The sequence below is a fragment of the Bos indicus genome, chromosome 16, assembly GCF_029378745.1.
Source record: "Bos indicus isolate NIAB-ARS_2022 breed Sahiwal x Tharparkar chromosome 16, NIAB-ARS_B.indTharparkar_mat_pri_1.0, whole genome shotgun sequence".
NCBI classification, from domain to species: domain Eukaryota; kingdom Metazoa; phylum Chordata; class Mammalia; order Artiodactyla; family Bovidae; genus Bos; species Bos indicus.
Window position 1 is genome coordinate 33,668,539 of NC_091775.1, and position 17,304 is coordinate 33,685,842.

At 36.4% G+C, this 17,304-nt stretch overlaps 1 protein-coding gene across 1 annotated transcript in view; it reads left to right on the forward strand.

The window, feature by feature from the left end:
• The window catches only part of ADSS2 (adenylosuccinate synthase 2), a 32,474-nt gene that overhangs the window by 374 nt on the left and 14,796 nt on the right, over window positions 1-17,304 (forward strand). The window contains exons 2-4 of the mRNA XM_019976731.2: window positions 13,798-13,900; window positions 14,708-14,776; window positions 16,708-16,758. Of these exons, the coding sequence (XP_019832290.1) occupies window positions 13,798-13,900; window positions 14,708-14,776; window positions 16,708-16,758 (223 nt within the window). The remainder of the gene's footprint in view (window positions 1-13,797; window positions 13,901-14,707; window positions 14,777-16,707; window positions 16,759-17,304) is intronic.

A 17,304-nucleotide genomic window follows, 5' to 3' on the forward strand; every position in this document is an offset into this window, starting at 1 on the left:
CCACCGTCCGAAATAAGGTGTCACCTTGAGGTTCTTTCCTCTTACTACGAGCTGCGGCGACGTGGAGAAATGGCGGGAGGTCGGAGACCCCTGACCTGGGTCTCGGGCTGCGGGCTCGTGATGGCTCAGGAGGAAAATGCGGCTTGACTCTGGGAGCCTTTGAGATGCGCGATGCCTGGGGAGTTGCAGTGTTCGGTCCGAGGACCAGTGCTCAAACCCAGGACTGGGGCCGGGGTGGAGATGGGAGACCGTTCGAGTTTGAGGAGCTACCGCCCGAGGCCTGCTGCCGGCTCCGGGCAGAGACCCTAAAGGGCCGCAAAATCGTCCCCGTCATCACCCATCCGCCCAGGGGATACCAACCGGGCCGAAACGCCCAGAAATCCAAACTCGCCACTCCCCCACCTGCAGGCCCGAGCTTGCCGAGCTTTGCCTCTTCGGGTCCACTTTGTTGACATGAGAACACACTTCTGGGCTTTAGGGCGGTTTATAACTGTGTAATGGCCCCTTTTTTTACTCGGTACACGGTTATACTAAGGAACGTTAATTTTACTTGTTGGTCCTAAAGGTAGGCATCCCAGCTCTTTTACGAGTGAGGCAAGTAAAAGAATACAAGTGTCAGATCTAGTATTTAGAAATATTTACATTGTTAACGCTCACACCTAGAGTGAACTTTCGGGAAATGGAATGGTAATATACTTCCTCCCCGAAGACTCGTGGTTTTCATTGTAAGCCTTCTTCCTATTTGTCGTTTGCTTTGAAGCAGCCAAGAGGCTGGGCCTTTAAGGCTCATAGTTAACTGTTACGAATTTCAAAATTCGAAATAGTTGAGCAATAAGCCCTTTCTGAACGAATGGTAATGTCTGAAGTTAACTGCTGTTTAGGTTGCAAGAATGTTTCTTCTTCATGAACTGTGTACATGGCATAATATAATAATGCTGTGTGCATTCTAATAAGTTCGTAGGCCTGCTTGATGAGAAGTGTTCTACCAACTCCAGTACTTTGGCCACCTCATGCGAAGAGTTGACTCATTGGAAAAGACTCTGATGCTGGGAGGGATTGGGGGCAGGAGAAGGGGACTGCAGAGGATGAGATGGCTGGATGGCATCACTGACTCGATGGACCTGAGTCTGGGTGAACTCCGGGAATTGGTGATGGACAGGGAGGCCTGGCGTGCTGCGATTCATGGGGTCGCAAAGAGTCGGACTGAACCTAAAATTGAATACCATTTTGGCAGGCAGAAAAAAGTAATCACAAGTACATCAAAAGTTAAATGAGAAAATTTTGTTTTTTGCATGAGGAAATCCATCCTGCCCGTTTCTGGGTTAAGCTGCTTCTTATTATTACCACTACCACCACCACCACTTCTCTTCCAGTCTTCTATTCTTCCACCTCTCTGGCTAGACACATAGGAGGTTACTCATGACACCCCTAAAGGTGTTGCCTCATACTGCTGTAGGAGCTGCTCCAGAAAACTGACCATCACCTTCCTTTTCTCTTAAGATCCTATATTGCTGTGCTGTGGCAAAGTATGGGAATACCTAACTCTGGGGGGGAGGAGAGGTTGGAGACCCCTTTATCTACTTCACTGTCATTTCTGATATCTTCCTTATACAGAAATGGTTGTGGTTTAGCTGCTAAGTCCTGTCCAACTGTTGCAAACCCATGGACAGAGGAGCCCAGTGGGCTCCTCTGTCCATGGGATTCTCCAGGCAAGAATACTCCAGTGGGTTGCCATTTCCTTCTCCAGGGGATCTTCCCAACCCAAGAATCGAACCCGGGTCTCCTGTATTGCAGGCAAATTCTTTTATACAGAAATAGCTAACATAAATAACAATATAGGTTGTAAGAAGTTTTGGGGGATGTAACCATTTTGCCTTCATTCTAAAAGATCCTCAATTTTAATAATCACTTTGAAAAGAAGTAGAACTCACTTGATGGTTGGAGAGGGTATTGCCATGTTACTGCAAAAAGTAGTTTTGAAGGAGGTCATGGGCTGATCTGATCTGATGCCCTTGGAAAGTCTGGAGAGAAGTGAGTGATAAGGAGCCAAGTTTGGCTTTAGTGTTGGCTGAAGATAGAGGAGACATGTATGAGCAAACTTGTTAGACAGATTTGACTCACCTGTAAAATTTTGACTTGCTACCTTCCTTATATAATTTTAAAAATTTATATTCTTCTAGTGTTTTAAGAACCCAAAGGATTCTTAATGTCTTGTAGAGGATTCTTAATGTCTTGTTAATGCTGGTAGATAGATAATGAATAGATTTAAGAATATCTGTTGTGATTCACTTTGGTAACTATATTATTTGGTCAGTCCCAGTAAGCTGACATCTCTTAGTGAAGTTCTCCTGAGTTATAAAATTGATAGTTATGGACTGTTGAAATTCTTAAGAAGTATAGAGAGCTGGGAAAAGTCAACTTTTGGAAGGACATTTGGACTTGAATTGCTCTGTTTGATGATTTAAGTTTTGTGTATTATTGAAAATAATATGCACTTTTTAGAGTTTAATCAGTATATTTTGTCATATTCATGCCATAAGCTCAGATTTTGTAGTGTTTCTCCAGAAGTGGTATACACATAATGTGTCTCTAATGGAATCATAAAATAAGGAATTTCTCCCAATGAAAATACAGTTTTTTAAAAGAAAAGCTGACATTGCATGTAACTATTTATTTTAAATATAAAAGATCTTTTTGGAAAGAATAGGTGCAAAGCTTGTGGCATTTTCATCATCATTTTAGATTTGGGATTTATAGGAAGTTATAACTTGTTAGATACTTATACTTTAGATCCTTAAATAAGTGTGTAGGACTTGGATGGAAGGATGACTTAATTCAATAGGTCTTGCAGGAAAAAGAGAAGAAGAATTAAGTATAGGACCAATTTCTGGCATAGTTCATTCATCCAACAATCGCATAATAAATATCTATAGGGGACCACTTAGCCCCAGAGTTTTAGCTGACAAAGGCAGGGCTTGTGCTCACAAGGTGTTTATAGTCTAGTGGACAACTGTTACTTAGAAAAGTATTGCCAGGATGGGGATGGAGAAGCGTGTTAGTGTGGGTTTTTCAAAAGGTTAAAATATGGGAATAGGAAGGCCCCTTCCTGGCAACACAAAAATAGTTTTATTAGAAGGTCATTACTGTCCCCCTACCCCAATTCCCTCAAAGTAAATTAGTCTCTATTTTCTTCATTTCGTCGAATAGAAACCACAGAGATTTTGACTATTGTACTTTATATCAGGCCTTAAGCATGGGCTTGTTTATTGTTCTGGTGAAAGTAAAGCTTGGCAGTCTTGGCTGTGACAGGCATGAGGTTAGTTGCCTGTGATCGGGGTAGCTAGAACAGTATTTCCTTTCTTTGTGATTTTCCCCAGGGTTTTAATGTTAATGTAAAGAGGAAATACTAAGTAAAATTAATTATAAAGGGAAAGTATGTCCTGTCACATGCTGTATGTAAAGTTGGCCATAAAACTAAGCACAATGAAAAAAATTTTTGTAGCTAGATGTGGGTATCTGCTGAAGGGTCTGAAACCAGCAATTAGCAAGTGATAAAGAAATGCAAAAGACATATCAGCAGCAACTGAGACTTTCTCCTTGAAATACTCAGAAAGGTTGAGAGATAATTTAAAAGAAAATAACTTCAATGTTCTTTTAATGCCTTGACCTTATACAGCTAAAATTATCTTCTAAACCACCTTCCATAATTTTGAAGCTGGTGGAGAATTAGCATTTAAGGTAAGCCATTCTTCCAGTTTTATAACAATTGCTGTTTCTTTGTCTCATATCAGGATTGTTTTCTATATATAGTATTTTCCAAGATCGTACATAAGTGATTACCACTGTGTGGTGTACTTGGTTAAATTTTACTTTCTTGAATTATTGTGCTTTCCCTAATAGAATGCTTTCCAGGTGGCGCTAGTGCTAAGAACCCACCTGCCAGTGCAGAGTCGGACACAACTGAAGTGATTTAGTACTATTAGAATGTAGGTTTCTCAGAAAGAGGACTCATTCCCTTTTTGTTTTCTTCCATAGCACCCAGTACTACATGAGGCAGTGTGTGCTTAGTCGCTCAGTTGTATCGATTCTTTGCGACCCCATGGACTGTAGCCCGATAGGCTCCTCTCTCCATGGGATTCTCCAGGCAAGAATACTGGAGTGAGTTGCCATGCCCTCCTTCAGGAGATCCTTTCCAACCCAGGGATCGAACCCAGGTCTCCTGCATTGCAGGCAGATTCTTTACCATCGGAGCCACTAGGGAAGCCCTGTGAGGCAGAGAGGAAGTAAATACTTAACAAATATATATTGTGTGACCTGAATCACCCTTAGAAATTTCTTTGAATTCCGTAGTTTAGCTCTTTCCTGTATTATTTTAATACTCATGCTCAGTCACTTCAGTTGTGTCTGACTGTGACCCTATGAGCAGTAGCCCACAAGGCTCCTCTGTTCATGGGATTCTCCAGGCAAGGATACTGGAGTGGGTTGCCATGCCCTCCTCCAGAGGATCTTCCCCACTCAGGGATTGAACCCACATCTCCTGTGTCTCCTGCATTGCAGGCGAATTCTTTGCCGCTGAGCCACTGGGAAAGCCTTATTATTTTTAATATATTCCTGGGCAATTTAATTGACTATTGATGTGAGCTTAATGTGGAATCCCCAGCGTTCCTTGGATTAACAATTGTTACATAGTATTTTTAGCTAGTATTTTTTTATGTTGTACTATTATGTTCAAAGGCTTTACTCCTTTAAAGTTTTATCTCCTGTATCTATGAGAAAATAGATAACTGATAATTGTATAATTTTTGTGCATTTCCTCAACAAATTTCAGTTGACTGCCATGTGTTTCTATTAAACAGTTTTTCTTTGCTGAGGGCAGTAGATCTCAAAGTTGTTCACTATTTAAGCTTACTGTATTAGTATATATAATATAGCATTATCTTTATTTTTGAGGCATAAATTTTTTTAATTATATGAAATTATCTTCAGTAATCTGACCAATATTATTCTGTTTCTTTAATTTTTGTGAGAAAGGGTAGATTAGTTTGGTTGTTTTAAGTATCTTTAGGAAGAATTGTTGCCTAGAACAAATCTAGAGTGAACTTGTAAATTGATAATATACTTAATAGCTTACTTAACAGTAATGGATACAAATCTATGTATGTTTTGGGGACTAAGTCAGTGTTGACACCAAAGTTTAATGTGGATTAGCTACATAGCAAACAGTAAGTGAAGATTGGTGATGTTAGAGTACTTTTTATCAGTAGAAAAAGGGATGTTGAGGTATTCAGTATTGTCTGGGGAAAGCATTTGAAAAGAACAGTAAAGTGTGTATAGCACAGGGAACACAATGTTTTGTAATAACCTATAAGGGAAAGGAATCTGAAAAAAAAAAAGGTATATATGTGTGTATAACGAATCACTTCACTGTCTACCTGAAACTAACACAACATTGTAAATCAACTCTGTGTTGTTGTTCAGTTGCTAAGTTGTGTCCAACTCTTTGTGATGCCATGAACAGCAGCATGCCAGGCTTCCCTGTCCTTCACTATCTACAGGAGTTTGCTCAAACTCATGTCCATTGAGTCGATGATGCCATCCAACCATCTCATCCTCTGTCACCCCCTACTCCTCACGCCCTCAATCTTTCCCAGCATCAGGGTCTTTTCCAGGGAGTCAGCTCTTAGCCTCAGGTGGCCAAAGTATTGGAGCATTAGCTTCAGCATCAGTCCTTCCAATGAATATTCAGGGTTGAAGATTTCAGCTTGTGATTCATCCAGCCCAGCATTTCGCATGATGTACTCTTCATAGAAGTTAAATAAACAGGGTGATAGTATACAGCCTTGATGTACTCCTTTCCCAATTTTGAACCAGTCCATTGTTCCATGTCCAGTTCTAACTGTTGCTTCTTGACTTGCACACAGGATTCTCAGGTGGCAGGTAAGGTGGTCTGGTAGTCCCATCTCCAAGAATTTTCCACAGTTTGTTGTACGCTAAGTCACTTCAGTCGTGTCCTACTCTGTGCGACCCCAGAGACGGCAGCCCACCAGGCTCCCCTGTCCCTGGGATTCTCCAGGCAAGAACACTGGAGTGGGTTGCCATTTCCTTCTCCAATGCATGAAAGTGAGGTCACTTAGTCGTGTCCGACCCTCAGTGACCCCATGGACTGCAACCTTCCAGGCTTCTCCATCCATGGGATTTTCCAGGCAAGAGTACTGGAGTGGGGTGCCATTGCCTTCTCCTCAGTTTGTTGTATGCTCAATTAAAAAAAAAAAAAAAAAATGGGACAGTTAATAGAGGACAGTTCCCATGGCTACTCTGGCTCCAAGATGGATGGTTCTTTACATTGAACCAACTTTTAATTATATTTAATTCAATGTAATAAAATTCCTCTTTACAAAATAGGAAGTCCCATGACATTTTTTAAAATGGGACTTTTGTCTGTATTATGTTTTGAAAACCCTTTTAAAGGAAGGGTTTTATTCATGAGAGAAAATTTTTTTGACTTGAAATCTGCAGTTCAATGTCAGTGTGTTTTAAGAAAATATCTCCATAAATGTTTTAATGATTAGGGGAGTTTTTATCTGGAATTTATAAAGAGCTGCATAACATTGGTTTATGCATTTTTTTGGTTGCATGTCTGATCCTCCTATCTATGACTGTGGTCATCTCTGACCCTTGTTAAGTGTGTATATTAGAGCACACACATGCACCTAGAATTGGAGCTTCTTAATCAGGAACCTGAGATCCTCCAAGTCTATTCCACTTTCCATTTTCCTTGTGAGTTGTTTTATAATGTAATTTAAGGTACAAAATACGAGGTACCTGAGATTTTTGTCATCCTTGTGACACTTATCTGTGTATGAAAGTGGAAGGTAAATGTAATACTGTAAGGTAAAGCAGATGTCTTAAACCTTTAAGAGATAACTGAGCAGTGCACTTGGATGTCTTTGCTAAAAAGAAATTCAGATACCCTGTATATGTTTTCCTATCTAGCGTGTCTGGTTACTGTTGAATAGTTTAATTTGATCAGCTTACTGCCGGTAACTTAAACCTGCTCTACTTTGGAATCACAAGCTAATTGCAGTTATTTGAGTGTTTTTATAAAAGAACAGTCATCCTTGTTTATAATTCCTTTATTGCTGTGGATTGCTGTGTTTTAGTTTTGGCAAATAGTGAAATCAACAATGGGACACGGGCTGGAACGGTCTTTACCAAGAAAATCAGCACAGGTAATCAGCACCAACTCCAAACAAGATTGTTAGGTTTCTAAGGAACTTCAAGACTAGATATGAAGTGGGAACCCTTTTTTGGTTGCTAGAACAGTTCAAAGGCATGGATCTGAAGCATTGCTACTCTATGCTGTAATTCATAGTGTTTATTCTGACTTTTTTTGATTGACGTTCATTTTGATCTCTATGATTACAGTATAGTATTCATGTATTCAGAGGAACAAGGACGAAGAGAAGACACAGACTATTTTGGAGGCCAAACTAAGTGGCCTGAGTAATGCCTTTGGGCTATGTGCATGAAATTGTTAGCCCTTAACACTCTTGCTATTAGATGGAAAAGAGATACCATTCTTTCAGGTTTGTAACATTGACTGTTTCCATCTCCTCTCAGAAACTCACTTAGTTTGAGTGATTTTGGAAAAGAGGAAGACCTAACAGCAAACTAAGTCAAGACTCAGGAGTCACTTTTGCAGACTAGTGTCATTTCATTCCAATCTAAAAAAATTTTTTTTTCTTTTCCTTTCCTTTCTTTTTTTCTTTCCTCTCTTGGACCTTCTTAGAAACTTACATATAACAACATTTCCTGATCCAAACTTGTATTATAGAGTTGGGCTTCATAGCCTCTGGTTCTGACGAACTATGGAAAGAAAATTTAAAACACTTGTCATCTGACTTTATTAAGTTTAAAATCAAATTGGGGGAAAAAGTGTACATGAAAACAGTATAAAAGAGCTAAATATTTTTATTTTGAAATATACAATTTAAAACCCCAAGAAACCAACCAGTGGAGCCCCAAAGTGGCTTCATATTGTGTGGCAAGTCTCTTTGAGGAAAATCATAAGTTTATAATGACTTCTATGATATTTAAGAGAACAGTTACAAAACAACTAAATAATATATTATCCCTGTGTCCTCCAGTACCATGTTTTAGAGGTTTATTCTTGATGGCATAGATATTAAAATTTAGAAATTAACTTTTTTAGAAATTAGTTTTTAATTGAACTGTAGTTGATTTACTGTATTAGTTTCAGGTGTACATAAGTTAATTATCTTATATTCAGTTATTACCAGTGCAGGACGTGAATTTAGAGAATGGGCTGTATACATACCGTCTTGCAGTGACTTTGTTTTGTAAATACTTTGGATTCTTTATAAACAATGGAAAACAGACTGTCTTAAGCCAAATGGGGCTAGGCTTGAAGGAAGACCTAGATGGCTAAACCCTGGAGTGGCCTGGCCTTAGGCAACTCCTTGGATCTCAGCAGGCAGAACTGGCCGTTTTTAGGATGCTCTCTTAGAGATAGGCATCTCTCACAATCAAATTCCCTAGAGAAGCTTGATTGGCTCAGGCCTGGATCAGGTTTCCTCCTCTGGATCAATTACTGTTGCCAGAGGGGATGATTACATATTATGATTTAGGAAGTAAATGGTAAGGGGGAGGGGAGGCAGAGGGACTCACTGTACTGAAGGTATAACTAACCTTCAGTTCATTTCATATGGGAAGATAAGAAATGAGGAAACAATTCAGGGTTATTCTCCTTTGTAAGTTGTTTTCTACTATATTGTAGACCTTTGGTGCTTTTCTGGAGGGAAAATGTTTGGTGTTAAATAGGTTTTTATTTTAACTATAATTAAAATAATGAGACTTAGCTGTATTGGTTTTTAAACCCTAAAAGTATATACAAGAAACTTTGCTCTTCATCTTGGAGAACATAGAATTTTAGTTCTGCTCTCCCCCACCTCCATGATAATATTCTAATTTATTTCAGTGAGGTACAGTGTTTTTTTTTTTTTTTTGGTTATTAAGAAGCTTGTTTAATATTTACCTTGAATCTTAATGTAAGAATAATGGTCAAAGAAAATCAGTAAAATAAACACCAAATTAGAGGATGTTTTTGTGATTGTGATGAGTGCTGATTGGATGACTGGATTTTTTCCTTTTACGTATTCTTCACTTTAATATTGTTAATTTCCTTTTGTTTTGAAGAGGTGGTAGAATGGCTTTATTTTCAAAGAATTGTAGAGTTTTACTTTTCTAAAATTATCGTTGTTGTTGTTCAGTTACTAACTCTTTTCCAATTGTTTTTGACCCTAAGCACACCAGGCTTCCCTGTCCTCCACTGTCTCCCGGGGTTTGCTCAAGTTCATGTCCATTGAATCGGTGATGCTATCTAACCATCCCATTAATTAGTCCATATCAACTATATCAACCATCTCATTAATTAGTGCATATCAAATAAGTACTAACAGTGTCTAGAACTTTACTGGTCACTGTGGGGGAAGCAAAGAAGTATTGAGCCCTTGTATTTAAAGAGTTTATATTCGTCATCTTTTATCCCCGCTGAATTTTACATTTGTTCTTGTTATTTAATGTAAGAAAAATATATAAGGCATTATAAACTTATGTTTTTCCTCAAAGAGACTTGCCACAGAATATGCAGCCACTTTTGAGCCCCACTCGTTTGTTTAATGGGGTTTTAGATGGTATATTTCAAAATTAAAAATGTTCAAAAGTGAAGGCATCTGAGATTCATTAAGAAACATTTTCTCGATTGATACGGTTGATCTGTAAAACAGCATTAATTACTGTTCCACAACTCCTTGTTTCTATAACAATTGAACATATTCTGTTTTTTAGTTAAGTAGTATAAAATATACAGCTGTGATATTTAGAAGTATTTGTTAAATGCTGCATAAATGAGTGGGATCATAAGTGTTATGGAAATTTAGCAAAGCAACAAGAGGTAGTTACATATAACTATTAATATAAATATGTGACTAATGTTGGATCTGGGAGGATACTTTTCGAAATTTGCTTTGAGGCATCTGTTAAAAATAGAATGAAAGATATATTTATCTTCCATCATTTATCTGGCCTTCCCAGTGCTAGTTAGGAGAAACATTAATAAATATATATGTCCTTGCTACTTATCTAGGTACATACTGCAGAGAGTTGCCCATGTGAGACGCTCTTCATTGCAAATGTGGGAGTCTGCAGTTGAGAGTACAGTTGGCCCTCCGTATCCATGGGTTCTGTATCCAAGGATTCAACCAACTGTCAGTCAAAAATAAATTGAAAAAAAAATCCAGAAAGTTCCCAAAAGCAAAACTTTATTTACATAGACTTTATGTTGTATTGGGTATTATAAGTAATCTGGAGATGATTTAAAGTATCCTTGAGGGTTTGCATAAGTTATATGCAAATGTTGCACTATTTAAACACTTGTGGATTTTGGTGTCTCTGGGGGTCCTGGCACCAATCTCCTGTGGATACAGAAGGACTATTTGCCCTGGTAATGTGGTCATGGGTGTTGGTTGGGTGAGACTGGCAATGGTGGTTCTGTTGAAACCTCTTCGTTTTTGCTGTCTGCTGCTAACATGTGACCCCTCCTTGGACCTGTGTTTCAGAACAATTTCCTTAGCTCCCAAGAAGAATTTTGTATATTCCACACAATTTATGGCCTTTCCTGGTGTCTCAGATGGTAAAGAATCTGCCTGCAATGCGGGAGACCTGGGTTTGATACCTGGATTAGGAAGATCCCCTGGAGGAGGGCATGGCAGTCCACTCCAGTATTCTTGCCTGTAGAATCCACATGGACAGAGGAGCTACAGTCCATGGGGTCACAAAGAGTTGGACACAATTGAGCGACTAAGCACATTGCACACAAAATTTATACATATTTTAGGTTGGCATCCAAATAGGCAGTTGAAATTTGAAGCTTCATCTGAGGCTTTTTGTGAAATGACTATACTGAAAGCTGTATCATATATAGATTTGTCAAAAAATGCCTTATGAGTAGCTCCGTCTCAGTTCACCCCAGGACTCTTCTGCACAGCAAGTGTTTCAAGGTTAGAAGCTTTTACACCCCAACCCTTGTAGGGCACTAGTGACCAAGCATACTAGCTAATACACGCATTTTCTCCCTTAACTCCTCAACAGGATAGTTTAGGGTTATTCTTGAATATATTTAACCATATTTTCCTACTCAATTAAACAATTTAAGTGGGATTTAAACCATATAGTAATCCTTAATAAGGCATTGATTATTGAACAATCTTGGTTAATGTTTGAATGAGCAAGCTGTTCACGAAAGTGTGATTTCAAGCCTTTTGCAGCTGAACTTTTCTAGCCTGAACCACCACCTGTGTGTAAACTTGGAAGAACTCAAAGAAGTAAACCAATGTATTGCCCTAAAGTCATTTATCACCAATCACAATGACCTGTCTCAAACAAATGTATCAGCCACTATCCTTCCATCATTACGTCCTGTCTTAGTAAGATATTATCTAAGAGAGTAGTAGGCTTTGTTATACACAAGAACAACTGAGTTAAAAATTATTTATCCAAATGACTATATTAGTATATCTTTAAAAACAACTGTGTAAAAAAAATGTATAAAGAGAGTTATTTTAAAAGTCTACATCAAAATTACAAAGTGGATAGTTTGTTTTATATTAAGCAAATGATGAATTAAAAAGAAAACTGATTCTGCTTAAATAATAACACTTTATTGATTGTTTCAAAGTCACCAGTACTTGATAACAGTTTAATATGAATTCATTAAATTTAGTGTTTTATAACAATGTAAATAGTTATAATAACAAATTAACATTTTCCTAAGATTTGAAGAAATTTTAATGAGTTTTTATACTCTGAAAATATTTTTCCTGAAACTTGGAAGTTTCCTAAATCACAGAAAGTTGTGATAAAAAGGCTAATATTGGTATGAGGGATAGAATGAAAGAAAAGCCATAAAAACCAAGTAAGAATTGTTCTGTGGATTATTTAAGAAAGACTAAGATCAATATGTTCTTTTTTTTTTTTCCAGTATATTCTTTAGTTTATGTAATATGTTTTAGGATTCTGTCAGAGTTGGTGATAAACTTGCCAAGGGTAAAATAATAATAAAGTATGACCAGGAAGTATATTGCAACATTGTTAATAAAGACAAAAGGTTGGAAACAATCCAAATGCCTTTCTGTGGGACCAGTTTAATAAATGTATGTGTCCTTATAAAAAAGAATACAGTGCAGCTGTTAAAAGGTTTGCAAGGTTATAGAGAATGAGCTTTAAGATTTGTTAAGTAGAAAAGCAATTTGCCCAGGTATATATCTTTGCTATTATTTGCATAGGTGGAATATGCAAATATGTGTTTGTATATGCAGAATTACTTAGGGAAGGACACACAAAGCAGGCAGTAACAGCAGCCTTGTAGCAGGTAAGGGAGAGCAGAATACCAGAAAGACTTGACTTTTTACTGCGCATCCTACTGTGCCTTTTGTATCCATGTGCAGACGTTGCCTACAAATAAGTAAATAGTCAAAAAAAATTCACCTGTTCTTTGATGGAATCAGGTGAAGGAGGTGTTGCTTAAATCCCTGCTTCTGTCTTCCTGTGTCTTGTCACCTCCCTGTTACCTGGTAGACTACAGGCTACCACTGCCAAGTCTTTTGTTTCCTTTTAAACATACATGACATAACTCTAGTCTTTAAGCAAGGAATTCTTTGTGCAGTGCAAAACACTGTAAATAAGTATTTGCTTTGTTGAAGATTTTTTTTTGCAGGACCTATTTTTCTGGCATTTTTGTGAATTCATGATGACAGTAAAAGTACATAAATTTGGTAGCCTTGTGATCAAGTTAAACCAGTCATGTCCTGCAAAGAAGTTAAACTTTTTATTTCTTCAGATATATTCCTAGTTTGTTGTTTATTTTTAAATTAGTGTTCTGTAGACGTTTAAACATAATCAAATTGATTTGTGTCTTTTCCTCATGCTTTTTAAGCTTAGAAATTAGAAAAATTGTCTGGTCACTTAATACTGTCTCATTTGTACCTGATTTTTATAATTCAGTTTTACATTTTGTTTCATAGAGTAGAAATTTCACCATGGATTTGTACTATGATGCTCAGCTTTAGAAGTTCCTTGACTCAGTGTATTACTTAAGCCAGAGACAAGCAGATTCAAGGAATTGGTCACTAACCAAGCTCACAAGACTGATTTTAAAATTTAAAAATTAGTCTTCAGGATAACTAATAGCTGAGGGAATTGCTTGGGAGATATCCTAGTTGATAAATCCATATAGGAATAATAATTTTAGATCAGAGTTGCTTGTCACACTTTTAAGACAATGAGAATTATATGAATATTTCTATCAAGTTAGGATAGATTACTTTTTCAATTTTAAGGATATTTTAAAGATCAGTGTCATGGATAATTAAGTAGATTGCTACATGTTCCACATAGTGCCAGAAACAGAATAACAAGCTGATTGTTCCCTGTACTTTGTTCATTTCTTTCTCTTTTTAAGACGGAATATGTCTTCCAGTCTTCCAGAAATCTGAATTCTCCAATTTCTAGATACTGTTAGGAATAATCACTCAAGTAGGGAAAGGAAAGAGGATGGCCAAACTCTTGTAAGCCTCTAGAGAATAAGTATTCGTGGCAAATACTTGGGTTGCCTCAAGTAACGTTGTCATTGTAGTAGGAGATCATTAATTCACTTTGGAAGGAGTTATATTGCTTGTCATATTCATTGTTAGGTTTAGTTTTCCCAATCTTGTATTTCAGGGAGGAAATAATGCTGGCCATACAGTTGTTGTAGATTCTGTGGAGTATGATTTTCACCTTTTACCCAGTGGAATAATTAACCCAAATGTTACTGCATTCATTGGTAAGTATGTAAACTGAACTTAGGGATTTTCTTCCCCCAGTTGATAATAGTGTTTATTTTTCATTAAGCTTATTTAATCTCTAATCAAATGATTTATTGATTGCTTATTAATCCTGACAGTGGTACCTCCTGGAATATACCTGACTTGGACTGTTTAACACATCTTTTAGATCTTTTAGCCCTAATACTTTTTGGAATGATTACTTTGCATTTATTTCTTTTTGGCATCTTAACTGTGTAGCAAAGTGTTGGATCATCGAATCAGGTTTCCAAGCACTGTGAAGCATAGTAAGAAAAGCGAGAAGTCTATGTTTCATGGATGGATTCTGAAGGCTTGTAACATAAGATGCAATCTGACATTTTCTCTTCTAGCCTTATTTTTAAAAATGCTAATCACAACCCAGTAAATTGATTTTATGGCCACTAATTGGTTTGAGTCCCCAAGTTGAAAGACTGTGATCTGGGTCAGTTTGCCTAAAACTATATAACTGGTTCCTTTCAAAATAACAGTTTCACTTCATTTCAAAGAAATTTCAAAGTTTATTGAGTATAGTTTTAAGTGTTTTATATTATGTGCATTATGTTCAATTGTATATTTACATTTTACTACTATTTAAGACTTGGAGTCATTTCTGTGGTAACTCCCTGATAAATTAGAATGTTCTACTAATTCAAGTGTATCGCTCTTCTATTATTCTAGATAAGGGTTATTGTAAATGTCTTTGTTTAAATATCATTATGTATTACAAATATAGATGTTTAAAGTTGGGAGTTGTTTATTTGTGTGTATGTGTTTTATTTTTTAAGGAAATGGTGTGGTGATTCATCTACCTGGATTGTTTGAGGAAGCAGAAAAAAATGTTCAAAAAGGAAAAGGTATGAAAGAATGAGTCTGCTTTATCTGGTAACCAGTTATTTGTTTTTTTTGGTGGGGGGCAAGGGTAAAGTTTTAAAGGGACTCTCATTCCAGAAAAAACTTCACATTTTTATCTTCTACTTTAAAATTACAGGTTATTGGGACATAATTTTTATGTCATAATTTTTATTTATTTGAATAAATTTTTATTATATTTTATTCATTATAATCAGTGTTCTAAACAAAAAACAAGCATAGCAAGTTCATTGTGTAAGTCCTGAATTTTTACACATTGGTTGTCTGCAAACCTTATCTTTAGGTAGCTAGAATTACTATATGTTGGTGGCACGACTCTGGGAAACAAGCTCATTTTGTCACTTGTGGTTGCTAGCATCCTCTTCTGCACAAACCAAAATTAGCTGAAGGCAGTTTCAGGAAGGCACTGTAGCCCATTTTGTACACTATTAGCCTCGTTTCCTAGAGGATCTGGAAGTCCCTTGGTTACTACAACCCAGGACAAAAGAGGGTTGTTTAGATCCCTCCCTCCAAGTGAGGAAAACGCTTCTATGCAGTGAATCCACTTCCATCTTAAAAAAAAAAAAAGACTTGATTTCCTGCCTTCTCTTATGTTTTCTGGGGTTTTGGAAGTCTGTTTACATTCAATTTGGCTGCCTTTCTAGGGTTTGAGGGGACTGTGACAATACAAATAAAACATAATTGAGAAAAATCATTAGTGTAGTTTCCCCTTAACTCATGTTTAATGTACTGTTCTATTAAATTTTTAAAGTTTATCTTTCATGCATAAAAGTAGCAGTCCATCCATCCTTAAGTGTTCCTTACAACTAAATCTGACTTAAAAGAAGCCTGTCTTGCTTCTCTCTCTGTAGTCTTCCTGAAATTTTACCTGTTTGTTGTGTCTGCTTTCTTTAATTGGTTAGGTTGAGGTTCCCATGCTGCTCTCCGCTGTTCTTCATCCCCCTTAACAGTTTTGCCCTACTGTTCTTCCTTCTTCCCTGCCTAACCCAGCTGAATCCACCTTACTGAATTTCTTTGTAATATTTACTTTATAATATTGCCTAAGCTAACTTTAGAATACATATGTGTTTACATGTCAACAACTATGGGGGCCTTAATATCTTCTTTATAAGGAATATTTTTAAAACAAATCTTTGAATATTATCAAAAGTAATTAATATTTTTTATTATTCAAATACTAATTTTCAAAATTAGTATTTGGTGGCTTATCCTTGAATACATATAACCTGGGCTGGGTGGCTAATCCTTAGAATACATATAACCTAAGGTTCTGTCTTTAAAGAAAAATATTTAAATTCATTTATTTATTCATTTTCTTTGAACATTTAGTCATTTTCTTTGAACATTTATTGGATACCAGACCCCATGTTATGAAAACTCATGACTCCTACTCTCAGGCATTCACACTTAAATGGGAAGATACATAGATCTTCTTATAATTCAGTGTGATAAGTGCAGTAATTGATAGTACTTTGGAAAAATTAGTGAGAACATTTTATTATTTTGTTTAATCACATTTTTTGTAATTGTCTTGGGAAAGGGCACCATTCCCAAAATTAACTCCCTTTCTCAAAATTCTCCCCATGCTCTGCTCCTCACTCCCCACTGCTGACAAAATGATATTTTGTACCATTTGTGTTTTTGGATGCTTAAAAGTATTTTATGTGGCTATGGCTGGCTTGAGTTTGGAATAACTTAGAGCAAAACATTTAGAAAGATAGAATTTGTGAATGAGTTTGTATAATGACAGATGAGAAAATTCTTGTTAAACATATTTCCTATGCAGAAGAAAAAATACTAAAATGATTACTTCAGTGAAAAACACTTTTAAACATTGTATTTATAAGGAAATTAAGATTTAAACATTATTATACAAATGTTCAATTAAGCATGTCTATTCTTCCCTTCCTTCTAGGTCTGGAAGGCTGGGAGAAAAGGCTTATCATATCTGACAGAGCTCATATTGGTAAGGGGGGGTACACTGTATTTATATATAACTGTCTTTTTATCAGAAACATGAAAGCGTTTAATAGATGATTTGATCTTTAATTTTATTGAAAACTAAGTAGGATGAATTGTAACAATTGAGTTCAAGTACATGAAATATTAATAATTTTTTTCTTCTGTTTCTGGTAAGGACTAGGTTAAGATTACCTACTTCTGAAGAATTAGCTAACCAAATGAATAAGCAGTATTTCAAGAGGCTTTGCTACTTCTATTTGAAAATAAGCCATATTAAAATACAAAGAGCATTTATTTGCATATATTATTAGCCTATTTATATCTTTATATTTATCGCTCATTTATTGTCAACAAGTATATTGGGACTTTGCTTTTTATTCATTGTGATAATGTTCCTTTTAATTGGAGTATTTAAACTATTTACTTTTAGTATAATTAGTGGTATGGTTGAATTTATATTTACTCTTTGTTTTCTATTTGTTCTTTGTGTTTTTTCTTCTCTCCTGATTTCTCTGGGATTTGATTTTTTTAATATTATCTCCACTATTAG